Here is a 23,328-nt window from a genome sequence, read left to right as displayed (position 1 = left end):
AAAGTATGTACCTGTGTGAGCGAGGTGCCTATTGGGAAACGATATACCTGTGTGAGCAAGGTGCAGATTAGAAAACAATGTAACTGTTTGAGTAAGTTTCCATTAAGCAAACTATGTACCTGTGTAAGCAATATGCGGATAAGTAAACTATTATATAGTCATGTGATAAATGGGCCTGTAAGCAAACTATAGAGTTGGGTGAGCAAGGTGCTACCTCTGATTTAATTAAAGCAGGTTTCCGTTTCTCACGTAGTACGGAAATGGCCGGGGCACCACACCCGCACAGAACAAACACACCTCGTTCCACCAGGCCGCAGAGACCTGTCTGTGCAAACAGGGCACCCGTTGCTCAGGTCGTGGCCCGGGCCTTCTTGGCTGGTTTGGATGGTGATTAATACTCCGTTTGATTTGCTTCTCTGCTCCGGGCCCTGCGTTGTTTCCATTTTGCTCATTATGTACGCTTGTGCAAAGTGCTCTCTGCTGTACAGTGTAATATTATTATATTGTTATACAGTAATAATAACAGGAACTTTGTTGTATTACAATGACTGAGAAGTGCTTTGGGTTGGTCTAGTGCTCGTTGTTTTCGAATGCGTTTCACAAAAACTGGACATTCATGAGCGAAAGCATCAGCACGTCTCCTCCATTTTCCATCCACCATGATCCATGTAATATCAAAACAAAGGCACCTGACCAATGTTTACCTGCTTCTGAGTGTCGGACCACTGACGACGTATCATTCTACCAATTTTGTCTACGTCGGTTGAAATACGAAGGCATGGCGAGCCAGAAACGTTAATTTGGGGACCAATTTTGACCCTGGACCCCTGTGTTATCCCCATTGGGGGCCTAAAGTGTTATCCCCATTCAAATCGGAATTGGGTGCCTAAAAAGGGGTCTTTGTGTATTGGAGTAAGGTAACCATAAGAGGGTTGCTGGCAGATCTTGTGCGACCTGTAGGAATATTTGGGGGACAGAGCCGAGAGAGGGCTAGGGGGGCAAGGCCGGAGAGGAGTCGGTAGAAGACAGAAAGACCACCTACCTGCCTGCGGTGAGTGAGTGAAAAGTTGCCAGATTTGAGGTCTGAGTGTATTTTACCAAGATTCCACCATGTTAAATTTGAAGAGGATTAACTTGGAAATGAAGGAATGGTGTGCGACTATAATTATGGGGGAAAAAGAAAGAAATGCAGGGAAATGAAGGAATGGTGTGTGACTATAATTATGGGGGAAAAGGAAAGAAATGCAGGGAAATGAAGGAATGGTGTGTGACTATAATTATGGGGGAAAAGGAAAGAAATGCAGGGAAATGAAGGAATGGTGTGCGACTATAATTATGGGGGGAAAAGAAAGAAATGCAGGGAAATGAAGGAATGGTGTGCGACTATAATTATGGGGGGAAAAGCAAGAAATGCAGGGAAATGAAGGAATGGTGTGCGACTATAATTATGGGGGAAAAATAAAGAAATGCAGGGAAATGAAGGAATGGTGTGCGACTATAATTATGGGGGGAAAAGAAAGAAATGCAGGGAAATGAAGGAATGGTGTGCGACTATAATTATGGGGGGAAAAGAAAGAAATGCAGGGAAATGAAGGAATGGTGTGCGACTATAATTATGGAGGGAAAAGAAAGAAATGCAGGGAAATGAAGGAATGGTGTGCGACTATAATTATGGGGGAAAAAGAAAGAAATGCAGGGAAATGAAGGAATGGTGTGCGACTATAATTATGGGGGAAAAAGAAAGAAATGCAGGGAAATGAAGGAATGGTGTGTGACTATAATTATGGGGGAAAAGGAAAGAAATGCAGGGAAATGAAGGAATGGTGTGCGACTATAATTATGGGGGAAAAGAAAGAAATGCAGGGAAATGAAGGAATGGTGTGCGACTATAATTATGGGGGAAAAAGAAAGAACTGCAGGGAAATGAAGGAATGGTGTGTGACTATAATTATGGGGGGAAAAGGAAAGAAATGCAGGGAAATGAAGGAATGGTGTGTGACTATAATTATGGGGGAAAAGGAAAGAAATGCAGGGAAATGAAGGAATGGTGTGTGACTATAATTATGGGGGAAAAGGAAAGAAATGCAGGGAAATGAAGGAATGGTGTGTGACTATAATTATGGGGGAAAAGGAAAGAAATGCAGGGAAATGAAGGAATGGTGTGCGACTATAATTATGGGGGAAAAGAAAGAAATGCAGGGAAATGAAGGAATGGTGTGTGACTATAATTATGGGGGAAAAGGTAAGAAATGCAGGGAAATGAAGGAATGGTGTGTGACTATAATTATGGGGGAAAAGGAAAGAAATGCAGGGAAATGAAGGAATGGTGTGCGACTATAATTATGGGGGAAAAGAAAGAAATGCAGGGAAATGAAGGAATGGTGTGCGACTATAATTATGGGGGAAAAGGAAAGAAATGCAGGGAAATGAAGGAATGGTGTGTGACTATAATTATGGGGGAAAAGGAAAGAAATGCAGGGAAATGAAGGAATGGTGTGCGACTATAATTATGGGGGAAAAGAAAGAAATGCAGGGAAATGAAGGAATGGTGTGTGACTATAATTATGGGGGAAAAGGAAAGAAATGCAGGGAAATGAAGGAATGGTGTGCGACTATAATTATGGGGGAAAAAGAAAGAAATGCAGGGAAATGAAGGAATGGTGTGCGACTATAATTATGGGGGAAAAAGAAAGAACTGCAGGGAAATGAAGGAATGGTGTGTGACTATAATTATGGGGGGAAAAGGAAAGAAATGCAGGGAAATGAAGGAATGGTGTGTGACTATAATTATGGGGGAAAAGGAAAGAAATGCAGGGAAATGAAGGAATGGTGTGTGACTATAATTATGGGGGAAAAGGAAAGAAATGCAGGGAAATGAAGGAATGGTGTGCGACTATAATTATGGGGGAAAAGAAAGAAATGCAGGGAAATGAAGGAATGGTGTGCGACTATAATTATGGGGGAAAAATAAAGAACTGCAGGGAAATGAAGGAATGGTGTGTGACTATAATTATGGGGGAAAAAAGAAAGAAATGCAGGGAAATGAAGGAATGGTGTGTGACTATAATTACGGGGGGAAAAGAAAGAACTGCAGGGAAATGAAGGAATGGTGTGCGACTATAATTATGGGGGGAAAAGAAAGAAATGCAGGGAAATGAAGGAATGGTGTGTGACTATAATTATGGGGGGAAAAGAAAGAACTGCAGGGAAATGAAGGAATGGTGTGTGACTATAATTATGGGGGAAAAAGAAAAATGCAGGGAAATGAAGGAATGGTGTGCGACTATAATTATGGGGGAAAAAATAAAGAACTGCAGGGAAATGAAGGAATGGTGTGTGACTATAATTATGGGGGAAAAAGAAAAATGCAGGGAAATGAAGGAATGGTGTGCGACTATAATTATGGGGGGAAAAATAAAGAAATGCAGGGAAATGAAGGAATGGTGTGCGACTATAATTATGGGGGGAAATGAAAGAACTGCAGGGAAATGAAGGAATGGTGTGCGACTATAATTATGGGGGAAAAAGAAAAATGCAGGGAAATGAAGGAATGGTGTGCGACTATAATTATGGGGGGAAAAGAAAAATGCAGGGAAATGAAGGAATGGTGTGCGACTATAATTATGGGGGAAAAGGAAAGAAATGCAGGAAAGACAATGCATGTCCAGTACCTGCAGGAGAGGGGACATAGGCTAATTACAAGTTTTACAACCAGGAAGGCAGTTTTTTTTATTTTACTTCTGCCAGACATATCACTTGGTAAAAAGATCGAGTCTGCCAGACAGATTTAAAAAAACATCCCAGGTATTGTGGTACAGGTGCGCCAGACAGCGAACAAAGCGTGGGCACGACATCGCCGGGGCCTGGTGCCATTATCATCGTCCATTAATTGAGCTAATCATTCTACAATCTGCCTGGCGATCGATAATGCCACTAGCATACCCCACCATTTCCCTTTATCCCACATCCAGCATCACCCACTTCTCACCAAGCCCAGGGCCTACTCACTGCTAACGCATTCACTGTAAACTCTCCCACATGGAGACCGCACAAGTACACGGCGTATACCTAGAGCAGCGCACGCAGGAGTTTGCTTTGACCAAATAATAATAATAATAATAATAATAATAATACATTTATTTTGTTTAGCGCTTTTCAAGAAACCCAAAGACGCTTTGACATAGTACGTAAAACAAAGACAAAAGAGACAAAAATACATAATTAAATAACCAAACAGAAAGGAAGGAGAAGGAGAAGAGACGGTCAGGGGTTGAATGCGGTGTTGAACAGGTGGGTCTTGAGTGATGATTTGAATGTGGTGAGTGAGGAGGAGTCTCTGATGGTTTGAGGTAGTGAGTTCCAGAGTGTGGGAGCAGCGATGGAGAAGGCCCTGTCCCTGACCAAAGGCCATTGGTCCCGTCCAGGCAGACTTTATCGAAAAAAAAAAAATGAACTTGACATTCCTGGATGTTTACTCATTCCTTATGCTTTTGGTTATTGATTAAACAATTCCTTTCCAATTTACATCTTACACCTGCAGATTGATGGATCCACTTAGCTGATAAGTCAGAGTCGGAATACCCATCATAGTAACTCAACGCACCTTGCCACCTCTCCCTGCCTCCCACACCTGCACCGCTCTTCTATTCCCACGAACTCAGGGTCTTCCATCTGCAAGCCATCTTTCCACTTCCATGTTACTTGTCTACACCATTCGTTCCCTTCCAGCTCGTTGTCAGTTTTTTTTATTTTTTTTATACATGATCGAGGCTCGTGTAAGAGCTAGCAACAAACACAAAAAAACAACAACAAAGGGACACACAAAACATACAAAAAAGGGAGCGGGAGACAAGATGGGGAGAGAGGGGGAAGCACACAAGTACATTTGAGAGCAGGGACATCGGAAGATCCGTGGGAGGGAGAGGGGTTGGGGGGAGGAGGCATGGGAAGGCGGGGGGGAAGAATAAAACACATGGACACTGCTGGAACTTCCAGGAAAGAAAAAAGTCGGTATTTCCCCAAAAAAAAAAGTGTATCTGGGGTGAATTAACGGGGGTAGAAAAGATCAAGGTTTTGGATGGGGGAAGATAAGAGATGGTGGTGAACAGCTGTTTTAAAGACCTGGAGGGAGGAGTGGGATTGAAGAGAATGAGGGAGTTTGTTCCAGAGGCAGAAGAAAGGAGGAATGAAAGAGCGAAGGTGAATAGAGTCTAGATTTTGGCAGTTTAACCATAAGAGGGTTGCAGGCAGATCTTGTGCGACCTGTAGGAATATTTGCGGGACAGAGCCAAGAGAGAGCTGGGGGGGCAAGGCCAGAGAGGAGTCAGTAGAAGACGGAAAGACCACCAACCTGCCTGCGGTGAGTGAGTGAAAGGCACTTGGAGTTAGCGTCATCGCGGGACATTCCAATGATTCTTCACTCTTCGGCTTGTTTGTCCAACGTTTGTCCTTTCTTCGGCTCTTCCTCACGAACCTTAACCCTTTATGAAACAGAGACTGGAGAAGGTCCTAATGGAACGAGTTGAAGATGCAATTCAAGTTTGGTTCAGCAAACTTGACAAACCCAGACCAACATCCCATCCCTTCTCGGGGATGGACGCTCCAAAATTGATGCGTCATTTGAAATCGGATTTCGTTTCATCCCGATGATAATCTAAAGCAAGAGGCTAAAATGTCACACGTGCCCGTTATTGCAATAAAGAGCTTCATGTACGTGCAACTATGGCTGCCTTATGATGTATGGTTTGGTGACAGATGTGACCTTTTATATTTGTTGTGATCACGGCCTAACTTGTTGCACATTTGCTTCCACCATTTACACGAGAAAGTCAAATGGAATGCGAGGAGTTTGTGAAGTTCATCGACGTTTGTGTCGTCAGACTTGTCCACCAAGGAGGCAAATGGTGGTTGTTTTGCACTTTGCCAGATGGGGGAGTAACTGGATAGTTTATGAAGAGCTAAATGGAGCTTTGGCCTCAAATGCTGTGATATTTAGGTTATGGTGAAGAGCAATAAGGCAATGATTCGCATTTCCTGTTTATTTACTCAACTTTTATTTTTACTTATGTTTTTACTTATTTTACTTATGTTTATTTACTTATGTTTTTACTTATTTTACTTATGTTTTTACTTATTTTACTCATGTTTATTTACTTATGTTTTTACTTATTTTACTTATGTTTATTTACTTATGTTTTTACTTTTTACTTATGTTGATTTACTTTTGTTTTTACTTATTTTACTTATGTTTATTTCCTTATGTTTTTACTTATTTTACTTATGTTTATTTACTTATGTTTTTACTTATTTTTACTGGTGTTTTACTGGTTCTCATCAATGATCTCTCTGACTCTCTTGAAAATCCTCTCTATCTCTTTGCTGATGACTCTACTCTCTGTTGCTCCATTCTTCATCCCTCAGATCGGCAGTCTGCAGCCTCCTCACTCTCTGCAGACCTGGACAAAATCACAGACTGGTCAAACAAGTGGAACATGTCTTTCAATCCTGACAAATCTCACACTCTTACGATGTCTCTACGAAAAGACCGACTGGACAACCCTCCCATCCACTTTCTGAATAATCCTCTCCAAGAAGTTCTGTCACTCAAGCTTTTGGGTCTCACTATCTGCCATGATCTTTCCTGGGAAAACCACATTTCAAATCTGGCCTCCAAAGCCAGTCGCCGACCGGGCATCCTCCGTCGTGCGAAGTCCTTCCTTGGCACACCTGAGCTCCTCACCACATACAAGGCTTTCATCCGCAGCTCAATGGAATACTGCTCTCCCCTCTGGGCTGGTGCTCCTGCCTCACACCGAGCTCGCCTTCACGCTGTTGAAACCAAAGCATTCAGAATCATTGGAATCTCCCGCGATGACGCTAACTCCAAGGGCCTCTCACTCACTCACCGCAGGCAGGTTGGTGGTCTTTCCGTCTTCTACTGACTCCTCTCTGGCCTTGCCCCCCCAGCTCTCTCTGGGCCTGTCCCGCAAATATTCCTACAGGTCGCACAAGATCTGCCTGCAACCCTCTTATGGTTAAACTGCCAAAATCAAGACTCTCTGCTCACCTTCACTCCTTCATTCCTCTTTTCTCCCACCTCTGGAACAAACTCCCTCACTCTCTTCAATCCCACTCCACCCTCCAAGTCTTTAAAACAGCTGTTCACCACCATCTCTTATCTTCCCCCATCCAAAACCTTGATCTTTTCTACCCCCGCTAATTTCACCCCAATTCCACTTTTTTGAAATAGCAACTTCTGTCCAGGAAGTCCTTGGTGTCTTGGGTTTTATACTTGTGTTTTATACTTGTGTTTTATACTTCTCCCTCCTCCCCCCCCCCCTTCCCATGCATCCTCCCCCCAGGCCCTCTCCCTTCCACACATCTCCCTGCTCTCGGATGTTGTGTTTGTGTGCTTCCCCTTCTCTCCCCATCTTGTCTTCTGCTCCCTCTTTTTGGGTATTTTGTTTGTCTGGTTGATTTTTTGTGAAGTAAATGTTAGCTCTTTCACGAGCCTCGATTCAGTATACAAAAACAAAAACAAAAAACAAAAAAAAAACATGTTTATTTACTTATGTTTTTACTTATTTTACTTATGTTTATTTACTTATGTTTTTACTTATGTTTATTTTCTTATGTTTTTACATATTTTACTTATGTTTATTTACTTATGTTTTTACATATTTTACTTATGTTTATTTACTTATGTTTTTACATATTTTACTTATGTTTATTTACTTATGTTTTTACTTATTTTACTTATGTTTATTTACTTATGTTTTTACTTATGTTTATTTACTTATGTTTTTACTTATTTTACTTGTTTATTTACTTATGTTTTTACTTATTTTACTTATGTTTATTTATTTTACTTTTGTTTATTTACTTATGTTTTTACTTATTTTTTACTTATGTTTATTTACTTATGTTTTTACTTATTTTACTTATGTTTATTTACTTATGTTTTTACTTATGTTTTTACTTATTTTACTTATGTTTATTTACTTATGTTTTTACTTATTTTTACTTATGTTTATTTACTTATGTTTTTACTTATTTTACTTATGTTTATTTACTTATGTTTTTACTTATTTTTACTTATGTTTACTTACTTATGTTTTTACTTATTTTACTCATGTTTATTTACTTATGTTTTTACTTATTTTACTTATGTTTATTTACTTATCTTTTTACTTATTTTACTTGTTTATTTACTTATGTTTTTACTTATGTTTATTTACTTATGTTTTTACTTATGTTTATTTACTTATGTTTTTACATATTTTACTTATGTTTATTTACTTATGTTTTTACATATTTTACTTATGTTTATTTACTTATGTTTTTATGTATTTTACTTATGTTTACCTACTTATGTAAATTCGATATTTTTGCATTTCATTTTTAATTACTTTGGAAGAATTTCTAAAAAATAATAATTCACGGACATTATGGGGTATTATGTGCGGATCAGTGACAAAAAAATCTCAATATATATTTCTGTGTAAATACTTTTTGAAGGAACTGTAACCTCACCCTCATGCTGTGTTTACTCCCCTCTTTCCTCCTTCCCTCTTTGTTCACTCCTTAGCGTGTCTACATGTGGCCCCCTCTGTCAATACGAGTACATTCCCATTTTATATTCCATGACATCACTCTTCCATGAGCCTCGGGCCCTAAACCATGTATGAAAGAATAATGTTTGTATACAGAAGTGTAGGTCCCGCAGAAGCGAAACAACAGAGGGCAGCAGGTTTACAGACTTACGGAAGGGGTTAAAAGGGTAACTGGTGGTCAAAAACACACGGACACATCACATATACAGAGATGAAAAGATCGGGGCAGACACTTTCTTTCAAAAAAGAAACCTTGAAGGTGGATCCTGTGTAACCATTAATGGCAGAATAAGGATTCACCGGTTTGATATCAAAAATCCTTGTAGTTGCAAACCGATAACTTAAAAAAGCCTTTTCCCCTTAAAGAAACCCATTTTATATCATGGAAGACAATTATCTGCAGGAGATAAGCTGAGAAGGCTTTTCTATTTTTGTACCCATACATTCCAATTCGTACACTCATAGCATGTTCACCACAGCTGCGAGGACGTTTCCTGATCTGGAGTTGGTTCAATTACGAAACTGCAGCAGGTGTTTGTGGTTGTGATGCGAAATCGAGGATATCTCACCCTTTCCAAAGACCAGGCAGTTGCTTTGCCCTTCGTTATCCACCAACTCGAGACTCCTGAGCCAAATGGCCGCGGCTGGAAGGACGTCCATGAGCGAAACCTGGCAACGGACACAGGACACGAGTAGTTGTACAAAGGCTGGAACAATAAACACGACATTTGATCTCTCCAGGCATTGACAAACAAAATCAGACAGAGGTAACTTACTATAGCTACGGAATGGAAATGTTTCACATGAAGTAGATAACAAGTACAAATTAACACCAGTAAAAGGCCTTACCATCTGAGCATGCGGCTCATGATATTGGGATATGATATAAAAGGCACACGGCCTGCAGTGTCCATGTGTTTTATACTTCTCCCACCCCCCCCCCCCCACTTCCCACGCCTCCTCCCCCTTCCCACGCCACCTCCCCCCCAAGCCCTCTCCCTCCCACAGATCTCCCGATGTCCCTGCTCTCAAATGTTGTGTTTGTGTCCTTCCCCCTCTCTCCCCATCTTGTCTACCGCTCCCCTTATTATATGTTTTATGTGTCTGTTTGACTTTTTTTGTGATTAATGTTAGCTTTTTCAGGAGCTTCGATCTTGTATTAAAAAAAAAAAAAATCCCAGGTTCAAATCCCACAAACTATGTTGATTTCTACATTATCCCTCTAACATCCTTGTAATTCATATAAAAGTACACCAATGTCTGATCTTCATGTTCTTGTGCTCCTGCCTGTGATATAAGAATAGTCATGTGCATAGGCCTCGTGTGTAAAAAAAAAGAAGTTCCTCCATGAACTTTAAATCGTTTTTAATAAATAAAAGGCACAAGGCTTTATATAAAAAAATTTATAATAATTTTTATAATAGATAAAAGGCACAATTTAATAAATAAAAGGCACAAGGCTTTATATAAAAAAATTTATAATAATTTTTATAATAAATAAAAGGCACAATTTAATAAATAAAAGGCACAAGGCTTTATATAAAAAAATTTATAATAATTTTTATAATTAATAAAAGGCACAATTTAATAAATAAAAGGCACAAGGCTTTATATAAAAAAATTTATAATAATTTTTATAATTAATAAAAGGCACAATTTAATAAATAAAAGGCACAAGGCTTTATATAAAAAAATGTATAATAATTTTTATAATTAATAAAAGGCACAATTTAATAAATAAAAGGCACAAGGCTTTATATAAAAAAATTTATAATAATTTTTATAATAAATAAAAGGCACAATTTAATAAATAAAAGGCACAAGGCTTTATATAAAAAAATTTATAATAATTTTTATAATAAATAAAAGGCACAATTTAATAAATAAAAGGCACAAGGCTTTATATAAATTTTTTTATAATAATTGTTATAATAAATAAAAGGCACAAGGCTTTATATAAAAAAATTTATAATAATTTTTATAATTAATAAAAGGCACAATTTAATAAATAAAAGGCACAAGGCTTTATATAAAAAAATTTATAATAATTTTTATAATAAATAAAAGGCACAAGGCTTTATATAAAAAAATTTATAATAATTTTTATAATAAATAAAAGGCACAATTTAATAAATAAAAGGCACAAGGCTTTATATAAAAAAATGTATAATAATTTGTTTAATTAATAAAAGGCACAATTTAATAAATAAAAGGCACAAGGCTTTATATAAAAAAATTTATAATAATTTTTATAATAAATAAAAGGCACAATTTAATAAATAAAAGGCACAAGGCTTTATATAAAAAAATTTATAATAATTTTTATAATAAATAAAAGGCACAATTTAATAAATAAAAGGCACAAGGCTTTATATAAATTTTTTTATAATAATTGTTATAATAAATAAAAGGCACAAGGCTTTATATAAAAAAATTTATAATAATTTTTATAATTAATAAAAGGCACAATTTAATAAATAAAAGGCACAAGGCTTTATATAAAAAAATTTATAATAATTTTTATAACTAATAATTTAATAAATAAAAGGCAAATTTGGTTCCAATAAAAGTGGAACTAAATTCTCTTCAATCTCATTCTTCCCTCCAGGTCTTCAAGACAATTGTTCACCATCTCAGATCATCCCACATCCAAAACCATGATCTTTTCTTCCCCCATTACACCTCCCAACCCCAAAGCCCACCCACTTACAAATTTCCAGTTTTTCCTTCGTGAGAGTTTGCTTGTGTCAATTTTGTTTGCCCCATGTGTCTTCCATGTGTCATGTGGCCATTACTGGCCCCATGTGTCTTCCTAGGAAGAGCTAGGACACAACAATAAGGGGAACAGCAGGAGAAAGGGGAAACACTAACAGCATGGTGGAGGGAGAAGGTAGATGGAGACAGAGATAACAAGGGGATGCAGGTAACAATAAGTAGTTGGGGAGAACACACGGGGTTAACGCAGGTAGAAAAGATCATGGCTTTGGGTGACCTGAGATGGTACTGAACAATTGTCTTGAAGACCGGAAGGGAAGATCGAGATGGAAGAGAGTGTGGAAGGTGGTTCCACAGGTGGGAAAAGAAAGGAATAAACGAGTCAACTTTCAATCCTCTGTCACATAGGTCCTATTGAGCATAACTTTCTTTAAAAAAAAACACAAAATAAAAACTGATTATAAAGAAAGCAAATTTGGTCACTAAAGGTAAAGGTAACAAGCATTCTGAGTATTGCGCTGCAATACATGTCCCCTACCGGCAGTCTGTCGTCCGGAAAACTGTTGGGGAAATTCCCAAAGTTCAAAGTGCCATAACTTTGTCAAAAATGATCGAAACGTCGTGAAGTTCGAACTTGATCTGTAACTTATCATGAGGAAACCATGTGCCAAGTTTGAAATCATTAGGATTAAGCGTTTAGAAAAAAAGTCCGGAAAACTGTTCTTTGCGTGACGGACTGATGGACTGACAGATGGACAGACTGACAGACTGACAGATGGACAGACTGACAGATGGACAGACTGACAGATGGACAGACTGACAGATGGACAGACTGACAGACTGACAGACTGACAGATGGACAGACTGACAGATGGACAGACTGACAGATGGACAGACTGACAGATGGACAGACTGACAGATGGACAGACTGACAGATGGACAGACTGACAGACACAGATAGACAGACTGACAGATGGACAGACTGACAGATGGACAGACTGACAGATGGACAGACTGACAGATGGACAGACTGACAGACTGACAGATGGACAGACTGACAGATGGACAGACTGACAGATGGACAGACTGACAGATGGACAGACTGACAGACACAGATAGACAAACTGACAGTTGGACAGACTGATAGATGGACAGACTGACAGATGGACAGACTGACAGATGGACAGACTGATAGATGAACAGACTGACAGATGGACAAACTGACAGATGGACAGACTGACAGATGGACAGACTGACAGATGGACAGACTGATAGATGAACAGACTGACAGATGGACAAACTGACAGATGGACAGACTGACAGATGGACAGACTGACAGACTGACAGATGGACAGACTGACAGATGGACAGACTGACAGATGGACAGACTGACAGATGGACAGACTGACAGATGGACAGACTGACAGACACAGATAGACAAACTGACAGATGGACAGACTGATAGATGGACAGACTGACAGATGGACAGACTGACAGATGGACAGACTGATAGATGAACAGACTGACAGATGGACAAACTGACAGATGGACAGACTGACAGATGGACAGACTGACGGACAGACAGACTGACAGACGGAGGGACGGAGTGCAAACCTATAGTCCCCTCCGGTGTACACTGGTAGGGGACTAATAAGTCAAGATTGTTTGCGAATGGAGTCGTACAGGTGAGAACATCGAGAGAGAGAATTGTAGATAGGACAGTAACAGTCGATTGAAGACGGACAGCAATGAACGATCTGATGACTTTGGATGGACAAGGAGGGAGCGGAGTTCTGTGTAATATCAGCAACTGTGGCACTATCATGAGATGTGCAAAGGTGAGCACCGGGCTCAGGGAGATAGAATGGGGGAGACGCCTGCGTTGAAGTGCCGGCCTCTCGCATTCCGCTATCAGCGTGAGAAAAACCGGCCCGGCCAAGGAGAAGGAGGCCGCGTGCGTGAGCTGGGAATTCTTGGCAATCGTTGGTGGTTTCTCCATCACCAAACCGCTCCCCCATACGTCTCACCGATAGCAAATGAAAATGAAGCGTTCTTTCAACACTCTGCGCATGGAAACTTGACATAGGAGAGATTTTAAAATGGAAACAAAATGCTTGGCAAAAAGTCCACCAACCTGGAACTCAACCCAGGCCATGAAGGGAGAAATTAACAGGAAAACGATTTTAATTGGATCAGAAATGTGGGACCCCCTTATATGGGCCCTGACATTTGGGTGTGATCCAGTTACCAGAGTCCAGCTGTTTGCATTACATTTGTAAAACCTCTTGCACCACCGATATCCCAGAGACAAATGGTACAGGTAGATGATAGACCTGGGACAGCACGAGAAGTCCACACCTTGAGGTGTCGGGAGGGTTAATGCATCCTTCCAAAAAATCCTTAGCGTAACCATCCAGTTATGGAGAATAGTTCATAAGGGATATGGAACATACACCACACTTGGTTTCTACTACACTCTGACACCGTGGGATTTGACCATCTGCAGGCTGTGCTATTATAGCCGCTGACCACATGATCAAGGTAATAAACATGTACATACACGTCTACTACTTCTTCAAATAACCCAATTTTCAAAACATCACAGAAAGCTTGATCCAGTTTAGAGATTCAAACTCAGGCTAGACAGCTAAAAAGCGAGCACAGCATATACACACACACATACATACATACATACATACATACATACATACATACATACATACATACATACATACATACATATATATACACATATACGGCGAACTCACAGAATACCCCCTCCCCCTGCCCCCCCCCGCGGATGACCAAAACGATCTTTACACATGAAGCTCCGACCTGACAGCATCTGTGTGCCTATTCACACTCTCATCGCAGGACACTGTTGTAAATTAATGTTCTCCAAATTGTCGGCCAAACACGTTCCCAAACTGGTGGTTGCTCGTGCGGGAAGGCAGAAGGTGGGAAAACATTCCTTACAATTAAGTGGTCTTGTTTAAAAATAACAAAGGTAGGTACCCAGTGTTGCCGTACAGCACATGGTCGCTTCGTTGACGGGAATATTAAGGGAGGGGGAGAGAGAGGATGGGGGAAAGGGGAAGGGGAGAGAGAAATGAGGAGAAAAGGGGAGGTCGGAGAGAGAGGAGGAGAGGGGGAGAGAGAGGCGACAGGGAGGAGAAGGGAAGGGCAAGTAATAGGGGGAAGAGAGGAGGAGGAGGGGAAGGGCAAGGAAGAGGGGGGGAGAGGGGAGGGAAGCAGGGAGGACAGGGATGGGGGGAGCAGGTGGACGGGGATGTGGGAGAGCAGGACGTAGCAGGGTGATGGGGAGGTGGGAGCAGGTGGATGGTGAGGGGGGAACAGGAGAGTGAGAAAGAGAAGGAGGAGAGATGAGCTAGGATCAGGAGGAGGAGTGAGCGCAGCAGAAGAAGGAGTGAGATAGGAGCAGGAGGAGGGGTGAGCTAGGAGCAGGAGGAGGGGAGAGCTAGGAGCAGGAGGAGGAGGGGTGAACTAGGAGCAGGAGGAGGAGGGGTGAGCTAGGAGCAGGAGGAAGGGTGAATGGAGAGCAGGAGGAGAGTCAGAGGGGAGCAGGAGGAGGGGTGAGCAGAGAACAGTAGGATGGGGAGAGGCAGCAGGAGGAGAAGGTGGTGTCAGAGCAAGAGAACGGAGCAGTGGTGTTTCATTATTTATGAGCTTGTAGAGCGCTCGCCAAGTGGCTTAAGCACTCCAGCAAGCACTCCAACAAAATGGTTGCTAAAGAACGGCTGGCTTAGCAAACAATTCGTACCAATGAAGATCAGGCATTCAATGATTAGCACTTGGAGTTCATTTGTCTCTTGCTTTATTCATTGTAGTTTTTCCATTATGTTAATTGTTTTTTAAAATAATTTGATGATTAACTTTGAGATCCTAACTCTGGAGATTTTCCCCACGGAGTACCCAGGCGTGACTGCAGAAGCCTTCCTTGGCTCTGCACGGTGGTGGTTATTTTAAAATCTAGTGCTCACCGCACGCTCTGAAATTTTGCTTTGAGATCCGAGAATTATAATCGTACCTCGGGTTCAATCCCAAACTCCTTGACACCAATGTTACAGTGTCTGAGGAAGGGCAGGGTTCAGATTCCACCTCCTGACTACAATGTTACAGCTGTCAGACGAATTTGGCGTGTCAGGTCAAGGCGACCACATTGGTCAACCGTTTCAGTGACCCCTCCCCTGCCCGATCTCGCGTCTGAAGGCCGTGCGACCGTGCAGATTGTGGAGTCCGAACTGGGCAAGCGTTACGCCGAAAGGCATCATGTGCAGTGATTTAATCAGACCGAGCAAACCTTAAGGTACGTGACAAGGTGATCTAGGTGGTGTGGAAACTGCAATAAATTATTTCCTTTCACTGTTCTTTAGAACCACCAAATTAAGCAGTCACCACAGCCAAAGTTACCCCAGAGACCAGGTATATTTATTGAACAAGAAGAAATAATGGCACGGGAGTAAGGAAACAAAAGAAGCAATACAGAACAAATAAACGAGTCAACCAACAATCGCCTTAACCCACTATTGAATATGCACCCATGGTTCCAACGAACGAGGAATCCTTAGCCTATGCTTTACGGCCTTAGACACACCACGAGATATAGACAGAGTGGGTATAGACAGGACTGAAGAGAGTTTGGCCCAAACCCGACAGAGCTGGTGGAAAAGGAGGCAGGCTGCGTTTGGCAACCGGGCCCATCCACGGTTGAAAATATATCCTCTGATCCATGTGCCACGACACTTTGGAGGAGGAGAAGCGTGGCCAGCTGCGTGGGCTGTGATTTCCCTCCACGTGAACATTTCTAATGGAGAAGCATTCTGTGCTGGGCTCCACGGTTTCCTTCATCGCCCCCACCTTTATCAATTTGGTTCCGTGCATCACCAATGATGTGTCACACCCTCCATGCCCACTCACCATTGGGTGCTGATCGGCCTATCGGCCTAGTGGGAGGAATAACCTCATGGTGAACTTTCCCCACGCAACTCGGAGGCAAGCCGTGGAGATCGCAATGCTTGTTTGGGTTTACCGCCTAAAATTGTGCTGCACGGCCGAGCGAATGCTAAAATACACACAAATGACAGTTTCCAAAGGATAAAACATCAATAAATGGGGTCAAACGGGTTGATTATTCCAGACACGCACGATAGAGAAGGGGGACAATGTCTAACTAGACATTTAAGCAACTCATATCAAATACTAGAACGGCACTCGTTAGAGAGCATACCTCTGCCAGGCTGAACAGTTTACTTTTTGTATCCCACTGATAAGCTGGATCTGAATCCAGACCTGAACCAAAATCAAATCGTCTTGTTCTTCTCACCTAACCAACTTATCCACCTAGTTTTGTCATAAATCGTCCACAACCTTTTGAAATACCATGCTATATATTGTTACGGTGCCGGGTTTTGGGATTTACCACAAGGGAACTTCTCAGACTTCTCCCAAACTCCAGCCCCGAGGCCACCAGCCAAGGATAACTCCATGGTCCAGCAGGTTGCTAGTCAACCATGAACGCTGATTGATACCACCAAACCAGGCAGGGTCCTCACTCTTTTACGAAATGTGTTACCTTTCCGGTGGGTTGGCGATGGCAATTGGGGCACATTCCCTTGACGCATACTTGTCTACTTAATCAGGTAGGGTCGAGCAGAACCGTCAAGTATGCACCGGCGAAATTAGAGAGACAATCAGTGGAGCAGAACTTCCCAGCTACCAAGCCTATTACACACTTAATCAAGTCAATAGGAAATGAGACGAAACAAGCACGATGGAAACATACCGTTTACCAAACAAGCAAATATTTACATGGATTAATCAGCAAAAGAAACACAGTGCCGCCCCCCCCCCCTTCTTCTTCTCTCCTGCGATCCGCAAATTTGCATAGGTGCCTAATTTACAAAGGTACTTATTCTAATCCGCAAATTTGCATAGATGCCTAATTTACAAAGGTACTTATTCTAATCTGCAAATTTGCATAGGTGCCTAATTTACAAAGGTACTTATTCTAATCCGCAAATTTGCATAGGTGCCTAATTTACAAAGGTACTTATTCTAATCCGCAAATTTGCATAGGTGCCTAATTTACAAAGGTACTTATTCTAATCTGCAAATTTGCATAGGTGCCTAATTTACAAAGGTACTTATTCTAATCCGCATATTTGCATGGGTGCCACAGGCCGATTGGCTGCCTATGCGTGGGTCTAGCTGAAGAAAGTTACATAAAGCAACTATGAAAAGTTACACAAGGTAAGCCCTTTCTTGTTTCAAATTCCAGAGTGTACCCAAGTTCCTCCACATATGCAGACATTCACAAGTAGTACATACATGAGAATCCTAATACTACACGCCCACTTCAGCCGCCGGACCAGTTTCATCACGTTGGCGAGTCATCTGCGACAGCGGAGATAGAAATGAGCACCACCGAGGCTCCCAAGCATGTACCACATGCAATGCCAATAAGTGACGTGATTAAAGTATTGAGGATATTAACTTCTTATCATGCACTATATAAACTTAGCATTATTATAACTAGCAAGTTACCCTTGTCCACATGGGATTCTAAATGGGGTAGGGATAGAAATGGCAAAAATACAAATGGCATCTTCTGTCATCGAGCCGGCGGAGCAACAATTCACATTTATTGCCGCATCTGATGCAATTTGAATGCTTAAATGGCGGTGAGGTGCGCCATTTGAATCTGTTTGTTCGATATCTGTAGCTTTTTGATGAATAGGGTCCGTTGTAAAAATTTGTATTGGTGTCAAAGCCAGTGACTAATTGCAAATGAATAGGATTTTTGTTATTTATTTATTCAGTCCATTATACCTGTGCTTTATTCACACCGTTGCAACTTTCAGCAATTTACTTATCTATAAAGTACTAACTCTGTTGTCATCATGAACCTAATCTCGCCTAACATCCACATTGCTCATACCAAACTTGTAAATGTCATTGTAACTTGAGGGTGAAGGCACTGGCACACAACAGCCTACCCTTTTTGAGATACCATCGAATCTTTTACATCCTCAAACCAAATGCGAATGGGATGGCCGACTTTATGTTCCATCAGAAACCTGCTCTCACTACATCAGAACGGTAGTTTTTAGCTGAATCTGAACCCTTCAGGAATAGTAGACAGACGAAACAGTCCAATGATGATCACGCCACCGAATGAGCCATGATGCCACTCATGTGATGTTCGTGTGTGTCTCACAGCCAATCATGGGTAAGATGTCACTGCCTCGATCGACACATTGATTCCTCGGGAAAATCGATGAAGCTGCATTCGAAAGTTGACAGTAAATCTATTTCCCTCCAAGAGTATGGAATGAAAGAATTGATATTTCACTGATAAATGAAAAAAATAATTTTTTGGGGAAATTTCACTTTTTCTTACTTTAATTGCTGAACATCATGTAACGGCAGAAACCGGAGAGAGTTTTTGAAATGTAAATATGAAGAGTACCGTATTCCCTGTTTTACACAATTGTACAATACACTTCTGGCCTACACAATATGCTTTTCCTGAGTGGCAGTCCGCACAATATAACACAACTTCCTTTGTTTAACCGGGCAAGGGAGAGGTTTCCAGGGGGCATTACAAAAGAGATCTTCACACTACTATTACTATAGGACCCTACCCAAAATGGGGTAGTGTGTAAGGATCACTGGGATGTTAAAAAGTCCATCCTTGACAATGGTGTTCCGAATTGATCAGCGAAACGTAACAATTAGTGCAGAGCTAATCCAACTAGAAGGGCACTCGGTAGAGAGCATACCTCCGCCAGGCTGAATAGTTTACGTTTTGTATCCCTCCGATAGGTCAAATCTGGATTTGGACCTGAACCAAAATCTAATCGGCTTGTTCTTGTCACCTAACCAACTCATCCACCAAGTTTTGTCATAACGCATTGACAACTTTTTCAAATATCGTGCTGTATATCGTTTTTGGTCGAATTACTCAATGGTGAAGAACCACTTAGAAAATCAAATAATTCTCGTATCTGAATCCGGATCTGGATCTTTACCAAACTTGAATCAATTTTTCCTTGTCACACACCCAACCCGCCCACCAGGTTTCATCCGAATCCGTCCATACCTTTTTGAGATATAGTGCTATATATCATTTTTTGCCCGATCTCTCAATGGGGAAGAATCACTTAAAAAATCATTGGATCCAGATCTGGAACCGGATCTTCACCAAAATCGAATAATCTTGTCATTATCAAATACCAAACCTCTCCACCGAATTTCATCCGAATCCATTCACAACTTTTTGAGATACCCTGTTCACAAACAAACAAGAAGACATCATGCGGAGCATGATACTTGCAAAATCCACCCCTCCCCAAAATAAAAAGTTGCCATGGATACATCAAATTGTCCATTTCATCAAGATTAAAATTGACGATCTTAATCAAAGCTCGGGCCAATCAGATAAAAATTGATGATTTTACAGATGAAAATTGATATTAGAAGTTTGACCTTGAGTTGACCTTTGGACCTCAAAAATAGTTGCTTTCAATTCAGTGAGGCACTATGCATTGCTACTTAATTATCACATTAATCAGATGAAAATTGATGATTTTAGAAGTTTGACCTGAAGTTGACCTTTGACCTCAAAAATAGTTGCTTTCTATTCAGTGAGGCACTATGCATTGCTACTTATTTCTCAGATTAATCAAATGAAAATTGATGATTTTTCAAATGAAAATTGATGATTTTTCAAATGAAAATTGATGATTTTAGAAGTTTGACCTTGAGTTGACCTTTGACCTTTTGACCTCAAAAATAGTTGTTTTCAATTCAGTGAGGCACTATGCATTGCTACTTAATTCTCAGATTAATCAAATGAAAATTGATTATTTTAGAAGTTTGACCTTGAGTTGACCTTTGACCTTTTGACCTCAAAAATAGTTGTTTTCAATTCAGTGAGGCACTATGCATTGCTACTTAATTATCACATTAATCAGATGATAATTGATGATTTTAGAAGTTTGACCTGAAGTTGACCTTTGACCTCAAAAATAGTTGCTTTCTATTCAGTGAGGCACTATGCATTGCTACTTATTTCTCAGATTAATCAAATGAAAATTGATGATTTTTCAAATGAAAATTGATGATTTTTCAAATGAAAATTGATGATTTTAGAAGTTTGACCTTGAGTTGACCTTTGACCTTTTGACCTCAAAAATAGTTGTTTTCAATTCAATGAGGCACTATGCATTGCTACTTAATTCTCAGATTAATCAAATGAAAATTGATGATTTTAGAAGTTTGACCTTGAGTTGACCTTTGACCTTTTGACCTCAAAAATAGTTGTTTTCAATTCAGTGAGGCACTATGCATTGCTACTTAATTATCACATTAATCAGATGAAAATTGATGATTTTAGAAGTTTGACCTGAAGTTGACCTTTGACCTCAAAAATAGTTGCTTTCTATTCAGTGAGGCACTATGCATTGCTACTTATTTCTCAGATTAATCAAATGAAAATTGATGATTTTTCAAATGAAAATTGATGATTTTTCAAATGAAAATTGATGATTTTAGAAGTTTGACCTTGAGTTAACCTTTGACCTTTTGACCTCAAAAATAGTTGTTTTCAATTCAGTGAGGCACTATGCATTGCTACTTATTTCTCAGATTAATCAAATGAAAATTGATGATTTTTCAAATGAAAATTGATGATTTTTCAAATGAAAATTGATGATTTTAGAAGTTTGACCTTGAGTTGACCTTTGACCTTTTGACCTCAAAAATAGTTGTTTTCAATTCAGTGAGGCACTATGCATTGCTACTTAATTCTCAGATTAATCAAATGAAAATTGATGATTTTAGAAGTTTGACCTTGAGTTGACCTTTGACCTTTTGACCTCAAAAATAGTTGCCTTCCCAATTCAGGGAGGCACTATATATTGCTAATTTAATTCTCAGATTAATCAAATGAAAATTGATGATTTTAAAATGAAAATTGATGATTTTTCAAAAGGAAATTGATGATTTTAGAAGTTTGACCTTGAGTTGACCTTTGACCTTTTGACCTCAAAAATAGTTGCTTTCCCAATTCAGTGAGGCACTATGCATTGCTACTTAATTCTCAGATCAGATGAAAATTGATGATTTTTGAATAGAAAATTGATTTTAGACTTTTGACCTGGAGTTGACCTTTGACCATTTGACCCTAAAATAGTTGCTTTCCCAACCAATTCAGTGGGGCACTAGCAAACCAATCGGATGAAAAATGACGATTTTAGAAACTTGACCTCAAGATGACCTTTGACCTCAAAATCAATAGCTTCTCCAACAAAAAAAAAAAAGAAGAAGCTTCTCAGTTGTGACTACCTGTACATCTCTTGATAAAGTTTCATGACGATCAGTTTAGAATTGTGACCTGGAGGTGAGTGACAAACAAACAGACAATCAAACAGGGGTGAAAATACAACCTCCCTCCACCTTCGGTTGCCGAAGTAAATATGTCTTTGTTTAATTTCTCAAGAACTGAGGATGTTATGATAGCAACATCACAATGAGGATATGAACATGGGGAATGGGGGAGTGGAGTGGAGAAAAATGAATAGAGGAGGGGAGATTAGAAGGTCGGTGGGGGAGTGGAGAAAAATGAATAGAGGAGGGGAGATTAGAAGGTCGGTGGGGGTGAGGAGCAAAATGAGTAGAGGAGGGGAGATTAGAAGGTCGGTGGGGGTGAGGAGCAAAATGAGTAGAGGAGGGGAGATTAGAAGGTCGGTGGGGGTGAGGAGCAAAATGAGTAGAGGAGGGGAGATTAGAAGGTCGGTGGGGGTGAGGAGCAAAATGAGTAGAGGAGGGGAGATTAGAAGGTCGGTGGGGGTGAGGAGCAAAATGAGTAGAGGAGGGGAGATTAGAAGGTCGGTGGGGGTGAGGAGCAAAATGAGTAGAGGAGGGGAGATTAGAAGGTCGGTGGGGGTGAGGAGCAAAATGAGTAGATGGTGGGAAGGGAGAGAATGTTGGGAGGACATTCGAGTGATGGACAGGAAGGGAAAAGTCATGAATTGGGAATATTCAATATCGGAAAGGAAGGAATAATAACGGCTTTAACTGTAATGACGGTTCTGTGTTTATGATCATTAAAAATGGCTCCAAAACTCAAAACACAAAATTTTCTAACAACAAAAGGAAATAAGGAGAGAAAAATAAACTGACAGAGAGACAAATCTCTCCAGACTATGAAGACAAATCTCCACCGAAAAGGAGCAGGATGCATTGTGCAGTGTGAATGGTGCAGTGTGCATGGTGCAGTGTGCAGAGTGTGGTGTGCATGGTGCAGTATGCATGGTGCAGTGTGCAATGTGCAGTGTGCAATGTGCAGTGTGCATGGTGCAGAGTGCAATGTGCAGTGTGAAAGGTGCAGAGTGCAATGTGCAGTGTGAAAGGTGCAGAGTGCAATTTGCAGTGTGAAAGGTGCAGAGTGCAACGTGCAGTGTGAAAGGTGCAGAGTGCAATTTGCAGTGTGAAAGGTGCATGGTGCAGTGGCCAGTTGGGCATTTTGTTAATACAGGTGTTGGGTGGGGGTTTATACTCACGGGAGAGTTAAGCAACAGCCAATCAAAAGTCCGGTAAAGGAATTAAGGACAAGAAAGCAGAGATTCACATCAACATGAGAAGGTTTTGCAGCTGAAGGAGGGATAGTCTCTCCGATGGTGGAGAAAAGCTCAGGGATAGAGACTGGAGAGACAATGAGGTGATGGTAAGACAAGACATTGTGGAGAGACAATGAGGTGATGGTAAGACAAGACATTGTGGAGAGACAATGAGGTGACGGTAAGACAAAAGATACAGTGGAGAGACAATGAGGTGACGGTAAGACAAAAGACATGGTGGAGAGACAATGAGGTGATGGTAAGACAAAAGATACAGTGGAGAGACAATGAGGTGACGGTAAGACAAAAGACATGGTGGAGAGACAATGAGGAGACGGTAAGACAAAAGACATGGTGGA

The 23,328-nt window shown here is 40.6% G+C and overlaps 1 protein-coding gene across 1 annotated transcript in view; it reads right to left on the bottom strand.

Moving 5' to 3' along the window:
* Nucleotides 1-23,328, bottom strand: part of LOC137435685 (zinc finger protein ZFPM1-like) — a 170,473-nt gene that overhangs the window by 15,638 nt on the left and 131,507 nt on the right. The window contains exon 5 of the mRNA XM_078785136.1: nucleotides 9,182-9,281. Coding sequence (XP_078641262.1) covers nucleotides 9,182-9,281 — 100 coding nt within the window. The remainder of the gene's footprint in view (nucleotides 1-9,181; nucleotides 9,282-23,328) is intronic.

Source organism: Myxine glutinosa, chromosome 9, assembly GCF_964187855.1.
Source record: "Myxine glutinosa chromosome 9, kmMyxGlut1.1, whole genome shotgun sequence".
NCBI lineage: Eukaryota > Metazoa > Chordata > Myxini > Myxiniformes > Myxinidae > Myxine > Myxine glutinosa.
Note: the sequence above shows the minus strand (reverse complement) of the source record. Positions and strands in the feature narration are given on the sequence as shown.